At 48.4% G+C, this 19,747-nt stretch overlaps 3 protein-coding genes across 3 annotated transcripts in view; 1 reads left to right on the top strand and 2 right to left on the bottom strand.

Moving 5' to 3' along the window:
- The window catches only part of pde4a (phosphodiesterase 4A, cAMP-specific), a 53,713-nt gene extending 46,950 nt beyond the window's left edge, over positions 1-6,763 (bottom strand). The window contains exon 1 of the mRNA XM_015948524.3: positions 6,325-6,763. Within this exon, the coding sequence (XP_015804010.1) occupies positions 6,325-6,620 (296 nt within the window). The 5' untranslated portion in view covers positions 6,621-6,763. The remainder of the gene's footprint in view (positions 1-6,324) is intronic.
- LOC139069938 (uncharacterized) lies at positions 1,857-12,287 on the top strand. The gene is made up of 2 exons (XM_070551344.1): positions 1,857-2,026; positions 11,153-12,287. Exons 1-2 carry the CDS (start codon positions 1,997-1,999, stop codon positions 12,074-12,076), a joined length of 954 nt encoding a protein of 317 aa, XP_070407445.1. The 5' UTR covers positions 1,857-1,996; the 3' UTR covers positions 12,077-12,287.
- Positions 12,288-12,794: 507 nt separating this feature from the next.
- Positions 12,795-15,945, bottom strand: LOC139070162 (uncharacterized). Its single transcript, XM_070551885.1, has 2 exons — positions 15,838-15,945; positions 12,795-14,281 (listed from the first exon to the last, which is right to left on the bottom strand). Exons 1-2 carry the CDS (start codon positions 15,943-15,945, stop codon positions 12,887-12,889), a joined length of 1,503 nt encoding a protein of 500 aa, XP_070407986.1. The 3' UTR covers positions 12,795-12,886.
- Between the last annotated feature and the right edge of the window lie 3,802 nt (positions 15,946-19,747).

Below are 19,747 nucleotides of genomic sequence, written 5' to 3'. Positions count from 1 at the left end.
CCTCCGACCAAAGACACAACGACCGCAAACCTGCTACTCTCCAGTTACAGTTACAGTTACAGGACGGATACTTAACTCCTCTGCCACCGTCACAAACACAACTGTTTGATGTTGCCCAAAATGTTGTTTTGTTTTGTGACACAAAAGTGTTCAAAATGACACCAAACTGTCCAACTTACAGCATTAAATGCTTCCTCAGTTGCACACATAGAGCTGGTGACGGTTGCTGCTACCCTCGGACCTGAAAAGCAGACAAACGAAGAAGCCTGGCAAAAAAATGATGAATTGTACCAATAGCACTCTGACAAAGCACTGCTATGATTTTAAAAACAAAACATATTTCTCTCCATATGCTTCTTTTTCTTGTGCAGAGTGTGAAATTGTTTCCTACACCGATGCTGACATGTTTTTTACTGCCCGATTTACTTTTACTGTCCTATAGATTAGGACGCTGTAAAATACGTAGTGCGTACCATGCTGATTTTATGTGTGTTAACAGCATTTCTCTTCCCCGTGTGAGCTTCAACAATAACAGTTTCATAAAGTTGGTTTAGACCAACCAAACTAAGTTGTTCCTGTTATGTTCCCAGCTCTGAATCTGTCAACAATAACACAGACTTACTGGCCTCTCCGATTAGTTTAAAAAGAACAATCTGGTCAAAGACTGGGTCGTGGTGATGCACATCTGTGTCATTAATAAATGCCATCTGTCTCTGCTCCAAACTGGACCAACTCTCTTTCATAATCGTCCAGTTACGTTGAGACTCTGCCAGTCATTTTGGATGAGGACCTTGTAACAGGCAGAAGGTCTCGGTGTGAGGCGTCAGATGAGACGTTGGCAGCAGCGGCCTCCCTTGGCACCGGGCCTGGTCTCCAGGTTCACGTCTTCATCCTTTTCAGCTCTGGTTTCCTGCAGGTTCTTGTTTGCACTTCCCTGACATACGCTCAAATAGTCTAGGTGGTGCTTCTGTTGTTTCTGCCCTGCCGTGTGCATGTTACATTAAAGCACAGCTGACAGAAGGATTGTCAGTTTCAGTCATTTAGACAGATCTGCACCAAGACGGCTGCCTAAAGCACATTTCAGACAGGAAGTCGTCCTCTCTGTGGCGTCAGACTGTCCAACGGTGTTCGAATCACTTTTGTCTTTTTCATCTGTTAAACCGCATCATTCCTTATTCACTCCTCTTCCTTGCGAGGTGAGTTTTCCCAAGAGAGAGCATCAATTTACAGCTTTCTCTCAAGCAGAGGTATTAGCCGAGAGGCAAGCGGCTATCACTTACTATGAAACTGAACACTCGGCACATTTTGACATTTAAACTCTTCCAAGTCTTAGCGATGAGGACCTTTATCTTGGTTTGAAGTGGGCAATTTGATCACGCTCAAAAGGTTTTTCCTTTTAGCTCCTCGCTGAGCCTTCGGGTTTGAAGAATAAATTGCAATTAATGCTAAAAGGGTCTATTTTCTGTGTCATGCAAAGTATAGATCCAAAGAAACTGTGATTTAAAATCTACAGGGTGTGTTTTAGAGATTTGTTTGTGTTTTTTTATATATCTTACATAAAAAAACTGACATTTTTTTTCCTGCAAACAGATTTCTCTTTGATGTGCAGGTTTTGTTTTTGTTTTTTTACCATCCTCTTTAATAGACGCTCATCTTCAGCCACAAAAAAAGGTGTTTGTTCCTGATGTGCTTCTGAAAGCAGATTACTGAGTCTGTGGAAGAGGGTGGAAAAAAAGGAGAGTACAGGAGGGGATGAGGCTGTGTCAGTGGTTGGTAGTTTATTTCTCCACTGGGATGTGAAGGAGGGGAATTGCGAGGCACTGATGATGTCAGAGGACAAGAGAGGGTGAGTGGGATGAAATGACAGATTCACGATAGTGTGCTTAATGCCGCCGCAAGCAAGAAGAAGACTATCAGAAACAATCTCAGAGGCTGCGGGGAAACTAACAAGCCGGGCCACACAATAGAGAGACACAGAAGAGAGAGAAAAATAGAGATGAAATCAATATTCCCCATTCACACGGAGGTGAGTGAAGCACAGAGGGGAAGGAGGATCAAGATGAGGCAGGCAGCAATCAGAGGCTGTCATTTCAATGGTGGGATCAAACAATGTTGTTAGATAAGAAAATAAAGAAAATGGCGAGCATTAGGCTTATCCCAAGCACAATGGGCATCTGTGGTGGAGCATGGGGACGATGCAGCAGAAAGTCCAATAAAGGCAGTTTGAAAGGAGAAGGGAACGAGATGATCGTACGGTGCAGGTTGACTTGTGTGCTTTTGGCGTTATCCCTCCTGCTGGGAAGTCTGTTCATCCATGTTAGTCAGAAACACAAATAAAATCTTAGTTCACCAAACGAAGCTGGTTACCAGTGGTCTGAGAACCTGACAGAGCCTGTAGGTAAAACTCAAAGCATCACGAGCCTCGAGCACACACCTGTTGGTGTCATCGCTGAGAGAACTAAGAGGGAGTTTACCTGCAGGTTTCCAGGATCTGCCTGAGAAAGCCAACAGTGAGCAGCGTTCCGGCACACCGACTGCCTCCAGACACTAATTAGTGCTGAGAGTAAAGAGAAAGCATGATGTATTCACAAAGGAGCACGATCCGTTGCCTAAACAGATGGCTTCCACAACACAAATGAGATAAGAGGTCCTTTACTTATTGTCTTATTAAAACACGTGTTGGGAAAAGTCCTAAACACCTCACGCGTGATCGTTTTTTCAGTTTATTTGTCTTTTTTGTTGAATGTAAATGCAGGATCAACAACAAAATACAGCTGTTGTGGTAATTAGCTGGAGCTGCTCCTCATTATGAGCTAAATTGTTAAGGCAGACTGCAGGTGAGGCGTGGAAAGTGCAGCTTCAGCGTACAGATCGGAGCCAGGTCTCAGGCTCGCGGGGCTGAAATAAGGTGTGAAGAACGGGTGAGGTGGTGGAGGAGAGAAAGGGAGGAGGCTCTGGTTTAAAACTGTTGCAGAAACAGCCGAAAAGAAAGGCCCGCTCTGGGCTGTGATTAAACTTTCTGAATAAATCACTTCTCCAGCAGAGGTGCATTATTATTCTGTCTTCACCTTATGGGCACACAAGTTGTGATGCATATCTAGTAGGCTCTGCTCAATTCTGACACACACACACACACACACACACACACACACACACACACACACAAGCTCATCAAGTGCTGGTAGGTTTAGCCTTTTCGGGGTGGAAATGAAATCTACAAAAGCACAACAAGTAACCATAGCAACAGATTTCTGGGAAGAGCTATTTGATTTTTTATTTATTTTTTTGGTGTGAAAACTTCTCAGAGACTATTCAGAACATGGGACCTAAAAACCGATACGCTCATTTTAGCGTCCTCTCAGAAAAGGACTGACAAGACGGTTGAACAAAAGGCATCGGGGACGTGAAGAGGAGGCAACCCGACTCCCTTGGGGCGAAGTTGATTGCCACTAAGACTGCCATTTTGCAGGATATAACGTCGGCACAAAAATAGACGAGCGAAAACAGCTGCAGACAGCGATTCTTCAAACAGTTATGCAAAGCAGCACCCGGGATCTCTCTTGTTAAATTCCCATCCCCAGACTCCTGACTTAACGGTTTGTTTTATAAATGCGAGGATTACACGTCTTCTCTAATTCTTGCCACTTTTTACATTAATAATTTTATCATGAGTGTTTTATTAGTTCTTATATTTGCTTATCTCTTAATTAATTTTTTTTCTATCTTACCTTCTGCACCAAAATACCGCAGCAATTTCCTAATGTTGTGACTTGGCACACATGTGGCAATGAAAACTTCTGATTCTGATTCTGATTCTGATCTCGGGCTGAGACCGCGGAAGCAGCAGCTCTCCAGATGATTGATCTCTAGATGAGGTCTTGGCCAACTCTCCTGTGACCGAACGGCCTGCTTCACAAATGTCACGTTCTGGGTCAGCTTTATACTCAAGCAAACTAACTAAAACAATTATTTTCTAGCTCTGCACCTGATATGCTCCAGTGTCATGGATCTCAGCGGGTTGCACGTAAATAAGAACATTCTGAGCTTTTGCAGCAAGCACGGCTACAGTCCACAGGCTAGAGTCTGCACAACTTGGCCGCAGGCTAAAAAGACAGAGCATCAACGTGGATTTTCATGAAGCCTAATAAAAACCGAGCAGAGATGAGGCATCTCCTCAAAGTATTCCTCATCCGGAGATAATCTAAGGATTTACTGTTGCTGCAGTAAACAAGACAACACAAAGCAGGTCCCTCTGGGTTGACATGAAATAATCAGATATATGTGCATTAGGTCAGACACTAACCTGCACACACACACACACACACGCAGGCTGCATTTCACCACCACAGAACTTCCTGACTGGTGTGCATCACGAACACCTACAGATCACACGGTTGGAACCAGTTTGGCGTGCCCTCAGATCTGAGCTTGTTTGAATCAAATCATTTCTCTCTCGCGCCTCCCACAGAAGGAGGAGGACAGGCAGAGTCGGTCCCAGTGCACTAAAGATTGGACTGCCTCAGCGCGTGTCCTGGGGTCTGAAACACAAATCTGCCTTTCCTCCTGTCAGCTGGAGTCGGCCCCTTCTCCCTGGGGCCTGCCGGGCTGGCCGTCTGTGGCACTAAGGAAAAAGCAGCAACAAAAGTAACAAAACCCGGCACTTTCTCAGGAATCTGGACATTTATCCTATTTAATGTGTTCATCAGCCTTTAGGAGATAAAGGAGGGGATATAACATGTAAAGTTCCTCTTTAATTTGCAGGCGTATCAGGGGATTTCAGATTACACTCAGGATTGACAGGAAAAACAACATCAGAGGCCTTAAATCCATCTCTGATAATCTTTCAGTGGGACAGAAAAGAGAGACGTGAGTCACAAAAACAACCTCTAACCCATACCGAACAAGCTGTACATCCTCCAGTGTTAAAAATATACCTGCTCTACGAAAACGAAGCTGATCGGAATAAGATCTATCCAAGACAAATGGAGTGACTGGAGTAAACGGACTAAAGCGATGTCATTCTACGAGTCACTTGATGAAATGCCTTTAATCTAATCATGGTTGAGCATGCATCATGTAATTTGATTTTACAAGTTGACTGACTTGCTGTAGCTACTGGAGTTTAAGTGTAATGATTATGTGTTTGTTCACTCGGCATCGGTCAGATTGCTCTAGAGACACCGGTTCTGGTTCTGATCCCTGATTCGTGTGCAGCTCTGACCTGCTAATAGATAATTTTACTTTCCAAAAACATGTCAAGACCTGGTGAGTTAACAGACCAGGAAACGTTTGTAATTTCTCTTTTTAAATGGCTGCACAGTGCAGCCTTTTTTGGGTGGGTGGGCATCTGTGGTTTTGAGTGTTTTTTCCCATCTCATCTGATCAGAGGTCAGCCCAGTGTGGCTGTTAGATTACCTGAGCTCATCTGTGTGACCTTGTGATCAAAGTGTCCAGGTAAGACCTTAAGATTTCATCTGGTTTCATCTGGTCAGGAGGGTTCACACCAGCATTCAGGGATTGTCTTATTATAGGGAGGTTGGGGGTGGTCTTCTTTTTGGTCTTCCGCTCACTGAAGATGATGATGATGATGATGATGATGATGATGATGGTAAAAATGATAAATGGCCTATATTTGATAGCGCCTTCTATAGTCCTAGAACCCCCCAAGGCGCTTTACAACACAACCAGTCATTCACCCATTCACACACACATTCACACACTGGTGGGGATGAGCTACGATGTAGCCACAGCTGCCCTGGGGCGCACTGACAGAGGCGAGGCTGCCGAGCACAGGCGCCACCGGTCCCTCCAACCACCAGTGACAGACTGAGTGGGGCTCGTACCTGCAACCTTCCGATTACGGGGCGAGCACTTAACTCCTGTGCCACCGTCGCCCCTGATGATGATGATGATGATGATGATGATGATGGAGTGCGCGCAGGCACAGACCCTCGCTGCTATAACAGAACCTGGTATTACTCATCATTTAACATGTGGACCGGTTTCTAATAATTGCTGTTGCCGGTGTTTGCAGCTCCCGAGTTCCGAGTAGGCGGCCGGTTAGTTTTTTCTGCTTCAAGCACACCTGACCATCCAAAGACGCATAACGCACCAAGAGCCCACGCGTGCCACCTCCCGTTAGAAAGCCCTGCATAAATCAGTTAACCCAGCGGACACGCGCTCTTATGCACTCATTAAAATGCCCCCCAACACCACCACCACCACTACCTCGCCATTCCCCTCCCCCGTTTACGCATTTGCCTTGCGGGCTGCCGTGAGCTATTATTGGGATGCTGGGAATGCGCACCGCTCCCTCTCGCCTACCGTTTATTCCCGACACCATTGCCGATCGAAGTGTTGGTGGTCCCATGGAAGGAGGACGGCCAGGACATCCGTGACTTCTTCAGTCCAGGTCGGTCGCTCGTATCCACGGCATCAGAGCGCTCCATGTGCCGGTGGTGGTGCCGGTCGGTGTCGGAATATCCCCGGTGTTTGATTTTGATCGGGGTCCGGGGTTGCCTCCAGAGATGCTGTGGAGGCTTCAGAGTCGCCTGTCCCTCCCTGGGAACCGGGAGCGACAGGGACAGGCTCTTCTTCGAACATGGTGGTGCTTCCATCATTGTGCAAAAAAATTAAAAAGAAAATTAAAAAAAATCAAATTCCCTTTTTTCAAAAGTTATTAATTAAACAATATGGCTGTACTCTTCTTTTTAAGCGTGACACAAAAGGATTCATGTCCCTCTCTGCCACTTGATCTCTGAGCGAACAAGTCAAAGTGACCAAGTCCAGACCTGCCCCGATCTGAATCCTGCTTTCTGAAGAACATCAAAAACTGTCACAGTGATAACCTGTCAGGCCATCCAGAAATCAATAATCTCATTGTTTTCGGTGCTGTTCGGTTCCGATTATCCCAGAATCTCCGTCCTGCCGTGATCCGCACTAGTCTTGGGTTTTGCTGAAGAGGCACCAGTCCTGCAGCTTCTCCTGAAGTTTGACGCCTCATCGCCCATGGCGCACAGCCGGATGACAGTGTTTATTTTACAGAATTTATTGCTTTTATTAGCCACCTATTGCAACGACACAAAGAGCCCTGGCGCTGGCCCCTCTCTCTGTGCGCTTGTGGATTATTGCTGTAAATGCGTCTCTCTGGTGGGCTAAAATTTCCAAGCCATTTCTAAAAAAGTACTTCATTTATCACGCAGAGCTACGGAATCTGTACGCGCTAATTCAGCGCAGATGTATCAGAGAATCCCTCCGTGGACATGACCCAGCCAAGATCTGTTTTAAAAATGTTAAAGGGACTCACTTTGTCTTCTTATTTCAAAAAGAAAATCAGGATGAAGAATCCCCCTCCCCAACAATAAAAGCAGGCGCGATGCTTTCCAGTCCAGATAGTCTCTGCTGCAGGTTTTCAGGCAGAATGCATCATAAAAAGACACAAATTAGTAGTTGCGGAGGTTCAGTCATCCTGCTCGGTATGGGTCATTATCTCCCCATCCTCATATTTGCTGGAGTTCGACGACAAACATGGGCTTCATCGCCGCGCGCTCCCCCTCCTCCTTCTCCCTCCCTCTCCCCGTGGTGGAGGGTGGTTGTTCCTTTTGCGCTCATAGGCTTTATTATGCTCCGTGCCCGTTCACTGCGCATTTCCTTCACAATAAACAAACAGGTTGGTCAAACAGAAGAAGCTACAGGCTTGCAGCATCCGCTTGAAATGTATTTAAATGATAGTTTGGACTTGTCTTGTCTAATCTGCCACAATGAGACCTTCCAGTGCTAAACCAGCCTTCCTGCACCAAAAGCATGGAGACTTTCTGCATCTATAAAGATCTGTTATCCTGATACTGTTTGGGGAAAGTCTCATTCTCATCAGGGCAGATCTGCAAAACATTTGGCAGTAATATAATCTGTTTGCAGAGGAAGGCTCTTGAGAAAATAAGGTGAGATTTCCCTACTTTTCATTTTGTTAATCATTTAAAATCTTGGCAAAGCTTTCATAATTCTTGTACCCACACAAACCAAGCAGGTTACTGGACACGTGTGGCTTTAGCTTGGAAGAACCTTCAGATTCTGACAGAAAAGCAGAGGGAGGCTGCTGGAAAGAGGACATCTGAATACTTTGCTTATTACCACAGGTGACCCTGATATAGAAAAGAAGCAAAAGAAGAAGAAAAACCATAGAAATGTGACAGTTTTTCTGCACTGATTGCTGACTCATAGTTAGCCTCCAATGTCTGAGTGTTTTACATGTGTATTCATTGTTTTTATATTTGGTTTATGGCACCCCACAACCCCAAAGACAAATGATCCATAATGGATGGATGGATGGATAGATAGATGAATAGATGGATGGTAAATGGCATTTTGGTCAATTTGATTAATGATTTATGGTGATGGTTGCAGAAGCATAATCAGAGAGTTGCGGGTTCGAGTCCCGCTTGTCGCCGTCGTGTCCAAGACACCCCCTACCTGCTGGTGGACGGAGGGACTGGTGGCGCCAGTGTTCGGCAGCCTCTCTGTCAGTGTGCCCCAGGGCAGCTGTGGCTACAATGTAGCTCATCATCATCAGTGTGTAAATCTGTGAGTGCATGGGTGAATGACTGATTATGTTATTAAGCACCTTGGGGGGTTGTAGAACCCTAAACGGCGCCATAGCAAATACTGGCATTTTTTACCTTAAATTAGTTTGACCTGAATGCCTCTGCTTCTCTTGTGAACTAAAGTGAAAGTGAACTATTACACCAGATGAGTATCTAAACTGTGATTTCTGGACATATTTTTTAATTTCCACGCTCTAAGGAATACTGAATGCATCTAAACTCCAAATTAGGATTATGGAAAACTAAAAGCTGAGAGATCACTTGTATTATCTGCTATGTTCCATGTGTAAAGTGACTCTTGGGAACTGGAGTCACTAAGATAAACTGAATGCTTCAGCTTTTCCTGAGGGCCGACTGAAAGCATTCTCTCATTTGCCCTAAGGTGATGCCTCAGGTTTACTGGAGCAGAAGTGGATGAGGTGGACAGAAAGAACAGAAAGCATGCGCTTTCTATTAAACATGAGTGTTTAAAATCACTTCTCTGTCACAGTGGCAGTTGGGGAAAAAGATTCTTGGTGGTGTTATGTGCTGAGCGAGTGTGATCCATGTATAGAGGGAGTAATTACTTTTTTGTGTTTAACATGGAAATCGCACAACGTCGGGGCCACGGTGGATCAGAGAGGAAAAGAGTGTGTGGACTGAACTGAGCTCCTGCTGCAAGACGCTCCAGGGTTGCTGGGGCAACAGCGGGAGATTTTCTCACACAGGGTGTGTCAACAGCACAGACGCTGGGAGGAGTCTCCAGGAAGCGCTGCAGGAACCCCACCTGCAGCTAATGAACTGATTAGACTCGTCACCTCCTCACGCAAGATTTAAGCAGCTCATGGACGCTCAGTCGAAGAGCGACTCTTTAACCCTGAGCTCGTCTTCGTGGTTTGCCCGTCCTTGTGCGTTTGCTGCATTTTGGTAAAAAAAAAAAGATCTGGCTTCAATAAGTGCTTTAGTTAAAAGGCTTATCCTTCACACTTGTTTCTGTTTTCCAGGTTGTTTGTCCTAGGAGATGTTTTAAGCACTAGAGTGATTTTGTTTGGAGGAGTAGCCTCGTCACTCTTGATAGGCACGTTAAATTATTCAAAATTTGTAAGTTATCGTTGTTATGTTGTAAGTTATCGTTGTTATGTTGTGGGTTAGCTGTTTTACCCAGGACATGAAGAATCACACGCAGAATACCAAGGCAAGTAAAAATAACATAAATAATTATTAAAGGAGAAAAGGGGAGAACTAAAGGCGCTGCACCAAAAACGGGAACAGGAAGGAACCGGAATCTAAAACGAGAGAATAAACAAACGTGAGAACATGCCAGGACCAGAGAACCAAGATAAATAATAGTCTTTGGGGAGAATAGTTCTTACGGTCTGAGACTAGAGCTTAGCGATGCTGAATTGGGTTGGAACCAGTGGTGATGAGACAGCAGAGCCGATGGGTGAGGTGGTAATGAGCAGGAGATGGCAGTAGGTATCCAGGGTGTTAGTTGGAAGTCAGGCGGGCGATGGAGAGCAAAGGCCAGAGGATCCTGAATGACATGACTTGAGTACAACTCCAGGCATTGGTGGGTGAGACAAGACGAAGTAACTGGAGACAGGAATAACAGGCACTTACAGGAGATAATCACAGGAACACAGGGATCTAGACTTAGGCTAGAAGCTACCCTTGGTGAGAGTATCAACCGGCACTGAAGTTGTGCCACACGGCTCCTTAAATCCCCTGGCCCTCTGATTGGTGGGATCAGGATCTGCTGGAGCTTATTGCCACGCCCACCTGTAACACAAACTGCTGGCTGCCAGGTCTCCTTTACTGCTGATTAAGGCAGACCCTGACAATCGTCTGTACTCAGTTTTGAGACAGATCGTTTTCAGTTCCCCTTTTGTACCCCGAAACGGGAAGACGAGTTTTGTAAATAGTGGCTTTAGAAGCCCTATTGTAGAAATTTCGGTTGATGCTTTTCCAACTATTGTGATTTTCCTTTGGGTACCCTTTTGGTTCATTTTGTTTTTGTTTTGGGCTTTGGTACCATTTGTTATTTCCTCTGGCCCACGGGGAAATCCAGCTTCACAATTGTAACCAGACCAACCTTGATCTTTTCTGTTAAAGAGAGAAGAAAGCGCTACATTTACCCCCTTCATTATTTCAAAATATAACATGGGGGCTCGTCTGGGATCTCGGGATTGCGTGGTGAGAGCTCGAATTAAATCGGAAATTGGCAGTTCATTCTGTGGGGATCAACTACTTTGTAGTTTGCCTTGTCTTTCTCCCCTAAATACTAGACTGAACAGAGTGTGCGGTACTTTTCTACTACCATTGTGTGGGTAAATTTGTGGTGTGTTCTCCTTTTCTTTTTGTCTACATTTGCTTTGAATGAATTTCTTGAGGCACCTTCATGTAGACAACTGGACAAGTGTTAAATGCGGGACTTATTAGAAGTAGCTGACTACTTGGGTCTAGCAGACGCACAGCACATGCTGAAGATTGACCTCAGAGAAAAGATTGTCTGAGTTGTGGAAGAAAATAAGCTTCTCTCTCCATTGGCTGATGTTGCCGTTTTTCCTTCACAGCAGGAAATGGACTTTGCGGAAGGTGAAGAAACAAAGAGCACAACTGAGGGTGGTGATGCAGAGGACGGAGCGGAGGACATGAAGACACCAGAGCGGGGTGAGGTCTGCAAGTCTCCCCCAGTAACTCTTCCTCGTTTTGATCCAGGGTCTCCGGAATCACGACATGGTTCGAGAACGGCTTCACCTGATCACGCCCGGTTGCAGTTGCGACTCGCATGCCTGAAATATGAGGCTGAGGAAAAGCTGCGAGTGAGAGAGTTTGAACTTTGCAAACTGGAAATTGAACTGGAAGCTGAAATGAAGATAAAGATGAAACCAATGGAGCTGGAGATGCAAGCAGAGAGATCTGTCCGTGGTACTGATGCAGTATCCAGCGGCTCACTGGCAGCGACTGAGAGACTGGATGTTGGGAAATGTGTGGGGCTGATGTTGCTGTGTCGGGAAACCAAAGTGGATAGCTACTTCACCGCATTTGAGTGTATCGCTATGACACTCGGTTGGCCGCGTGATGTATGGCCTCTTCTACTTCAATGTAAGTTGTCTGGAAAAGCACAAGAGGTAATATCTGCTTTGTCTGTCTCTGCAAATTATGACACTGTTAAAGAAGCAGTTTTGCATGCCTATGAATTGGTACCAGAGGCTTATAGACAGAAGTTTAGATCTCTTCGGAAACGTGATGAGAGGCAAACATTTATTGAATTTGCAAGAGAAAAGGGTTTACTATTTGATAAATGGCTACAGTCCTCCAAAGTGTCGAACTTGGATGAATTAAGAGAACTGGTTTTGCTGGAAGACTTTAAAAGATGTCTTCCTGAGAAAACTGTGTTGTATTTGAATGAGCGGCAGCAATTCTGGCTGATGAGTTTGTGCTCACACACCGGGTTAAAGTGGAGAAGGTGGGAAGAGACAGATCAAATGCAGTGAAACCTAGACAATTTGCAAGAAACACAGAAAGAAGCCCACCAAGGTGTTTTTACTGTCACAACCTGGGTCATATCGTCAAGGATTGTCTGGTCTTGAAAAGGAAAGAGAGAAAAACTGACCGTGTGGTTGCATTTGCAACATCAGAAGGAGCTAAGAAAAGGCCTGACATACTTGACACATCATTTGAACCTTTTATTTCAGAGAGTTCAATTAGTCTGGGAGATGGTGAGAGCGTGCCGACAAAGATCCTCAGAGATACTGGAGCGTCTCAGATGTTGGTACTGGAACCTGTGCTCCCATTTGATGTGACATGTAATACAGAAATATCTGTGTTTGAAGGGTTTGACAGGTGAAGTAATGTCATGTCCACTACATGAAGTGAAAATCACCAGCAAGCTTGTGTCAGGTACCTTTAAAATGGCTGTGTGCAAATCTTTAGGTTACTATCGTAACCCCGGTTCTCTGAGTAACATGAGTGAGATGTCTCACTATGGGATACGCCCCTCCGCGGATTCCTCAGAAGCACTTATCTCAATACGCCAATCCTGATTGGCCAGTGACCGTGACGTACGCGTCCCCCTGCTACTATAAGTAGCAAGCGTCCCAACGCACGCACTATTCAAGATAAACACCTCTTCTCGCTTCGCCCAGCAAGAAGGGTTGTCTGGTGAGACATCTCACTCATGTTACTCAGAGAACCGGGGTTACGATAGTAACCTAAAGTTCTCTTTCTTAACATTCGTTTCGATGTCTCACTATGGGATATGGAGACTCCCGTATTGCCAGACAGCTTATCCAGCGATCACCAACCTACAGGGATATGTCTTGGCCCGCCAAAGACCCCACGCTCAGAATCGTGTGAGTCATTGCAGGGGCCGAAACATCAAGCTTATAGAAGCGTGCAAATGCAAGTGGAGAAGCCCAACTTGCTGCAGCACAAATCTCCTGGATTGACAGCCCCCGAAAAAGGGCCCAAGAAGCAGACAGGCCCCTAGTAGAATGGGCCCTGAGCCCAACAGGTGCCTGAATGCCCTGACAGGAGTAAGCCATAGAAATAGCCTCCACAATCCAGTGGGAAAGCCGCTGCTTTGTGACGGGTTTCCCCTTACGAGGCCCACCCCATGCCACAAAAAGCTGGTCCCCCCTGCGAAGGTTCTTCGTCCGATTCACATACTCCTTGAGCGCGCGAATCGGACACAGCTTGTGCCACTGCTCCTCCTGAGGAGAGGAGAAGGGTGGTGGGTAGAAAGCTGTGAGGATAATAGGAGAAATGGAGCCCACCACCTTAGGCACAAAGGCAGGGTTGGGTTTCAAGGACACCTTCATGTCACCTGGTGCAAACTGGGTGCAGGATAAGTCACTAACTCTCTTTGCAGATACCAAAGCCAGGAGTAGCACCACCTTAAGAGACAGGATCTTAAGGTCCAGGCCGTCCATAGGTTCAAATGGAGGCCCGGAGAGGGCCGACAGCACCAAGGACAGATCCCATGAGGGCACCAGGGGTCGAGACACAGGGAGAAGCCTGCGCGCGCCCCTCATGAAGCTACACACCAGGGGGTGTTGACCTGCCAATTTCTTCCCAAAACCCAAGTGTCGGGCGGAAATGGCTGCTAGGTACACTTTAATGGTGGAGAAAGCCTTCTTCCCATCCAACAAGTCTTGCAGGAAAGACAGAATGACGTTCACCGGGCATTGGAAGGGTGAGACCTCCCTGCCCTGACACCAGGCTTCAAACACCCTCCATTTACAGTCATATAAGGACCTAGTGGCGGGGGCCCTAGCATTCTGAATGGTTCGAATGACTGCCTGGGGCAGCTCTGCTGACACTAGCCCGCACCCCTCAGGGGCCAGGCCCACAGGGCCAGCCGTTCTGGATGAGGGTGGAAGATTGAACCTCCCGCTTGGGACACTAGGTCCCTGCGAAGCGGCAGTTTCCAAGGTTGGCCCTCCAGGAGCTGGAAAATGTCCGCCACCCAATGCATGGCTGGCCAGTATGGGGCCACCAGAATGAGAGTGTGGCGCTGGGTTCGTACCCTCAGCAAGGTGGGTGGTATCAGGGCCACTGGGGGAAAAGCGTAAAGCAGTCCCCGTGGCCAGTCGTGCGCCAGCGCGTCCACGCCGAGTGGAGCGTCTCGGTCGCGCAGAGGACAGTGAGCATTCTCCTTGGAGGCAAAAAGATCCACCACGGCTGTGCCGAACCGGATCCTAATCTGTTCCAACACTGCTGGATGCAGGCTCCAATCCCCGTGCAGGGGTGTCCCTCTGGACAAAAGATCCGCCCCCCGATTCAGAACACCAGGGACGTGGGTGGCTCTGATTGAGAGGAGATGCCTGCTGCACCATAGGATCAGTCTGCGTGCCAGCGTGTGTAACCGCATGGAGCGCAGCCCCCCTGGCGGTTTCTATAAGCCACAGTCGTGGTGTTGTCTGTTCTCACTAGGACATGATGGCCGGAGAGAAAAGGCAGGAAGCGCCTCAGGGCCAGAAAGACCGCGAGGAGTTCCAGATAATTTATGTGTGTCCCCCAGAGCTCTCTGCTCCACACACCCCTGACAGAGCGACCCTTCAGGAGCCCCCCCCCCCCAACCTGACAGGCTCGCATCTGTCGTGACCACTTTCCTCACGAGAACCAACCCCAAAGGCACCCCCTGTGCCAAGAGGGAGGGGTGACGCCAACAGCGGAGCGCCACGACGCACGCTGCAGAGACCGTCACCCTGCGCGCTCTGTGGCGCACTGGAGAGAGACCCAGAGAAGCCACCCAGCGTTGAAAATCTCTCATGTGTAGACGGCCGAGTGGTACCACTGAAATAGCCGACGCCATGAGACCCAAAAGCCTGAGGCATAACGCAAACCGCACCGAACTGTGTAGGCGGAAGCGCGCCAGGCAGAGCGAGAGCGCGTTCACGCGCGGTGTCGAGAGACGGGCCGTGAACGCCCCCGAGTCCAGATTCAGACCTAGAAAGGTTATTTTCTGGGAGGGGAGTAAAGCGCTTTTCTGCCAGTTTATTCTGAAACCCAGACCACACAAGTGAGGGATCACAACCAGCGTGTTTGACGCTGTCTCCTCTCTGGACCGTGCCAGCAGGAGCCAGTCGTTTAAATACGTGGCCAGCCGAATGCCCCTCCCTCTCAGAGGGGCGATCGCCGCCTCCGTACACCTGACAAACACCCTCGGGCTCAGCGAGAGGCCGAATGGGAGCACGGTGTATTCGTAACACACTCCCTGAAAGGCAAACCTCAGAAATTTCCTGTGTGGAGGGTACACGGGAATATGAAAGTATGCGTCCCTCAGGTCGATTGAGGTGAACCGGTCGTTCTGGTGAATCAGACGCAAAAGGGATGAGAGCGTGAGCATTTTGAATCTGTACTTTCTGAGGCATCGGTTCAGGGCCCTCAGATCCAGGATCGGGCGAATCCCAGTCCCTCCCCGTTTCGGGACCAGGAAGTACCTGGAGTAGAAACCGCTCTGAGACAGATCGGGAGGCACAATGCATATCGCTCCCTTTTCCAGCAGGGAGGAGATTTCTCCCTGAAGGACGTGAGCTGACGACCCCTGGGCGTGGGAGAACACTTCGCCGGAGAATCGAGGAGGAACTGAGGCGAATTGGAGCCTGTAACCTCTCGAAATAGTTCTTATCACCCAATGTGAAGCAGAAACCGCTGTCCATTCCTCCATGTGAGTGGAGAGCGGTGACACAGCCGTGACACACGGAGCAGCAGCTCCCTCCAGAGTTTGTGGGGCAGCGGTGCTCGTGGCAACCACGGCGCATGCGTGGGGGCTTTGTGCTTTGGCGGCCCTGGCGTACGGGGACGACCCGTGGCTGGCTGGAAAGTCCGCCAGGGACCGCCCCCGCCTGGGACCGCTCATGGGTAACATTTTTATTGATTTTTGCTGCACCCTTGACATTTTGTCTGGATGTGGCAGCGAACTTTTTAATGCTCCTTGAGCGTGACATGTTTGTGAAAAACAATGTGAGTGCTTGTGACGTGTGTTTTGAGCCGGCACAGCCGGCTGCACGTCCTGGCCCCACCCTGGACCGCTCGGGGACTCTGCCGGAGGGGTTCCGTGAGGGGGGGAGAAAGCACCATGGCAACGTCGAACAGGAGGAGCTGGCGAACGGGGAACTGCCAGCTGCAGCGTCGGGAGGGAAAGAACTCCGTCAGGCTGCCCTCTTCTTCTTCCTCACCTGCTGACCGCCGGGTCGGGTGGGTTGTCCCGGCGGCGGAGCGGCTTGGTTGCCGGATCGCTGAGGCCACACTGGTCGAGGCGCTGATCCCGAGGGAGCTGGTTGAACAGCTTGAGGTTTCGGGCGCTTTGGGATCCGGAACTGAGGCTGGGCTCGGGGTATTGCCTGAGGAAGGTTCGGCCGAGCCAGCAGTGCCGGTGAAGGCTTACGTGGAAGGCAGAGATGAAGGGCTTCATCCTCTTTCTTTTTGGCCTCACACCGTTGCTGCATCGATGCCAGGGCAGAGCCGAAAATGCCTTCAGGCACGATTGGCATGTCCAAAATGTCCTTCTCTCTATCAGAGAGGTTGGTGAGGTTCAGCCATCGTGCACGTTCTTGAAGCACCATCATGCCCATAGCTTTAGCCGTAGCCTGGACCGCGCAGCGCTGCACACGCAGGCAGATGTCGGTCAGTACGGTGATTTCCTCCCACACCTCCGGGTCCGGCTTCGTATTCATGTCCTCACAGAGCTCGGCTTGGTACGCTGAGAGCATGGAGGAGACATTCAAAGCTCGGACCGAGATGGCGGCAGCCTTGTACGCCCTCTCGTTCAGCGCGGACTGGAAGCGGTCCGCCTTCGCAGGGAGAGCGGGAGGCCTGGAGGAAGTTGCCGAGTGTCATGGGTGCAGGTGGGCTGCAACCAGCGATTCCATCGGCGGCATGCAAAGCATGCCAGCCCTCTCCATCCCCTCGAAGTCCAGCGAGGAGGCTCCTTGGACAGGAGACCTTGAGCTGAAAGGGTGTTTGTCCCAGGAGGACCTCACTTCTTGGAGAAGCTCTGGGAAGGCGGGAAGGAGGGGCTTTGCCGCTCTTGTGGCCTGAGGCAGCTTCTTTCCCTCGTAGCGGGATCTGACAGCCTCAGTGACCACGGTGGGCCAAGGGATGTTGAGCCTGGTCGCAGCGCATCGGCAGACTGACTGCATGTCCAGGTGGGCGGCCGGAGAAGCCGCTCCATCCCTGGGAGAGGACGGAACGCTAGGCATGGAGGCCTGAGCGATGGGGAGAAAAACGTCGGCATCCTCGTCCTCCTCTGAAATGAGGAGTTCCGAGGTGTCCTCGTCGTCTCCGTAGTCCAACTCCAACACGTCCTCGACGGGGTGGCTCGGACCGGCCAGTTCGAGCTGTGAGCCCCAGCTGAGTTCGGCACATGGTTCCGGCTCCGGGGCGGTGGCCCAGGGGCCGGCAGGCAAAGGTCCTTCCCCGACAGGCTAGCTTGGCGCGCTAGCCGCCGGCGAAGGCTCTTCAGGGTGAAGCAGGCACAGCTCTCACATGACCCGGGGACTTCCAATGCCAGCTGGGCGTGTTCCAGCCTGAGGCAGCTCGAGCAGACCTTGTGCGGGTCTTTGCTTGAGATTTTGTTCCCACAGGTACAGAGGCGAGCTCCTGCGCCACCGACTCCTCTAGTGGGAGGAGCGGCTTCCATGTTGGCTAACTGGTGTGTTAGCAAAAGAACGAACAGGTGCACTGGAGTGTGAAGCTGCTCGTTATGCCCCGAACCTATGGTGAAGGTCAGGACAGAAGGACGGTAAGTTAACGTTCGGCGACGGAGAGAATATTAGAAGGCTCCGTCTGTGAACAGTTGAGCTAACTTACCTCAGAGATAAGCGACCACCGAAGCGAGAAGAGGTTATTGAATAGTGCGTGCGTTGGGACGCTTGCTACTTATAGTAGCAGGGGGACGCGTACGTCACGGTCACTGGCCAATCAGGATTGGCGTATTGAGATAAGTGCTTCTGAGGAATCCGCGGAGGGGCGTATCCCATAGTGAGACATCGAAACGAATGTTAAGAAAGAGAACTTTACCTGTTGCGAATATTCATCTACTGCTGGGAAACGACATAGCAGGAGTTGTTCCTGTGCTTCAGGTCATTGAACACCCAGAGAAAGTTGTATGTGTGATGTCACCACATGGTGTTGTTCCATCATGTGTAGTGACCAGGTCCGCTGTACAATAGGATGTTGATATATTGCAAGGTCTTTCTGATCTATTTTCTGATTCGAGATGTAATCCAGTAATGCACAAGCTACCAGAAGTAGACGTTGCCATTAAAGATGTTTCAAAACCTTAATTTGGATTCTCAGGACCATTTGGTTTCACGTTCAACATTAATCGTTGAACACAAAGAGGATAAGACATTAAAGAAGTGCTTTGATACAGTGAAATCATCTGTTAACAACTCTACATCATTCTTTTTGGAAAACGATTTACTGATGAGAAGCTGGGAAAATCCAGTAGAAGGGAAAGCACCGTTGGGAGTGGTACACCAAATTGTTATACCGGAGTGTTTTCGGCGACAGATAATAGCCCTAGCACATGGGAGTAGATGGTCAGGACATTTAGGAGTTAAGAAAACTTACTTGTCTTTCCTGGATCATGTTTTTTTGACCGGGGATGAAACAGGACGTAGCAAAGTTCTGCAGAGCCTGTCATGCGTGCCAGATGGTGGGAAAGCCGAATCAGCCCATCAAACCAATTCCGCTGTCGCCTATTACTGTGGTGGAAAATCCTTTTGATCATGTCATTGTAGATTGTGGGGGTCCATTGCAAAGCACCAAGTCTGGTAAGAAGTTCCTGTTGACCATAATGGTGCCACTAGATTTCCAGAGGTGATACCGTTGGCTTCCATTACTACCAAAAGAGTAATCAGAGCTCTATCACATTTCTTTTCACTCTTTGGTCTTCCAAGAGTGATCCAAACAGATCAAGGGTCAAAAACTTAAAAAAAAGAAAAGAAAAGAAAGAAAAACAGCATTCAATGCAGCTTTTTTTCTAACAGAGCGTAGGCTATTTTTCGAGCGGCAGATGAAATTCACGAACACTATATTAATTGGATGCGTTTGTAAATGTAATCTGCTCTGAAAATGCGCTCTTGTGCAATTAGAAAAAAAACAGCATTCTAATTTTCTAACTGCAGAGCGCATTTTCGGAGCGGCAGATTAAATAAACGCCCCCAATTAATATAGCGTTTGTAAATTTAATCTGCCGCTCTGAAAATGCGCTCTCCAGTTAGAAAAAAACCCAGCAATGACTGCTGTATTTTTTTTAACTGCAGAGCGAAATCCACTTTGGTATCAGCCATGCCTGCACTAGCCATTATCTTGACAATCCATCTATTCATCCATTCCAACCACTTTTTATAACCACCCAGTAGAATCACTGCTGGATCACCACCATAGCTAACCCATACCTATAGAGACAATTTTGAGTCAACAATAAACCTAACCTGTATGTTTTTTGGTGAGTAGGGGGAATCCAGGTACCGGGAGAAATCCCACACAGGCATGGGGAGAACATGCTAACTCCAACCAGAAACAGTGCAGGCAGGATTTTAACCAGCAACTGTGTTGAGTGAAGCAACAGCACTATCTACTGCACCACCAAGCAGCCCCGTTTTTTCAAATAACTTATCTTTTTCTTCATTGGGTCTTTTTGTTTCTTATAT

This window comes from Nothobranchius furzeri, chromosome 5 (assembly GCF_043380555.1).
Source record: "Nothobranchius furzeri strain GRZ-AD chromosome 5, NfurGRZ-RIMD1, whole genome shotgun sequence".
NCBI lineage: Eukaryota > Metazoa > Chordata > Actinopteri > Cyprinodontiformes > Nothobranchiidae > Nothobranchius > Nothobranchius furzeri.
Note: the sequence above shows the minus strand (reverse complement) of the source record. Positions and strands in the feature narration are given on the sequence as shown.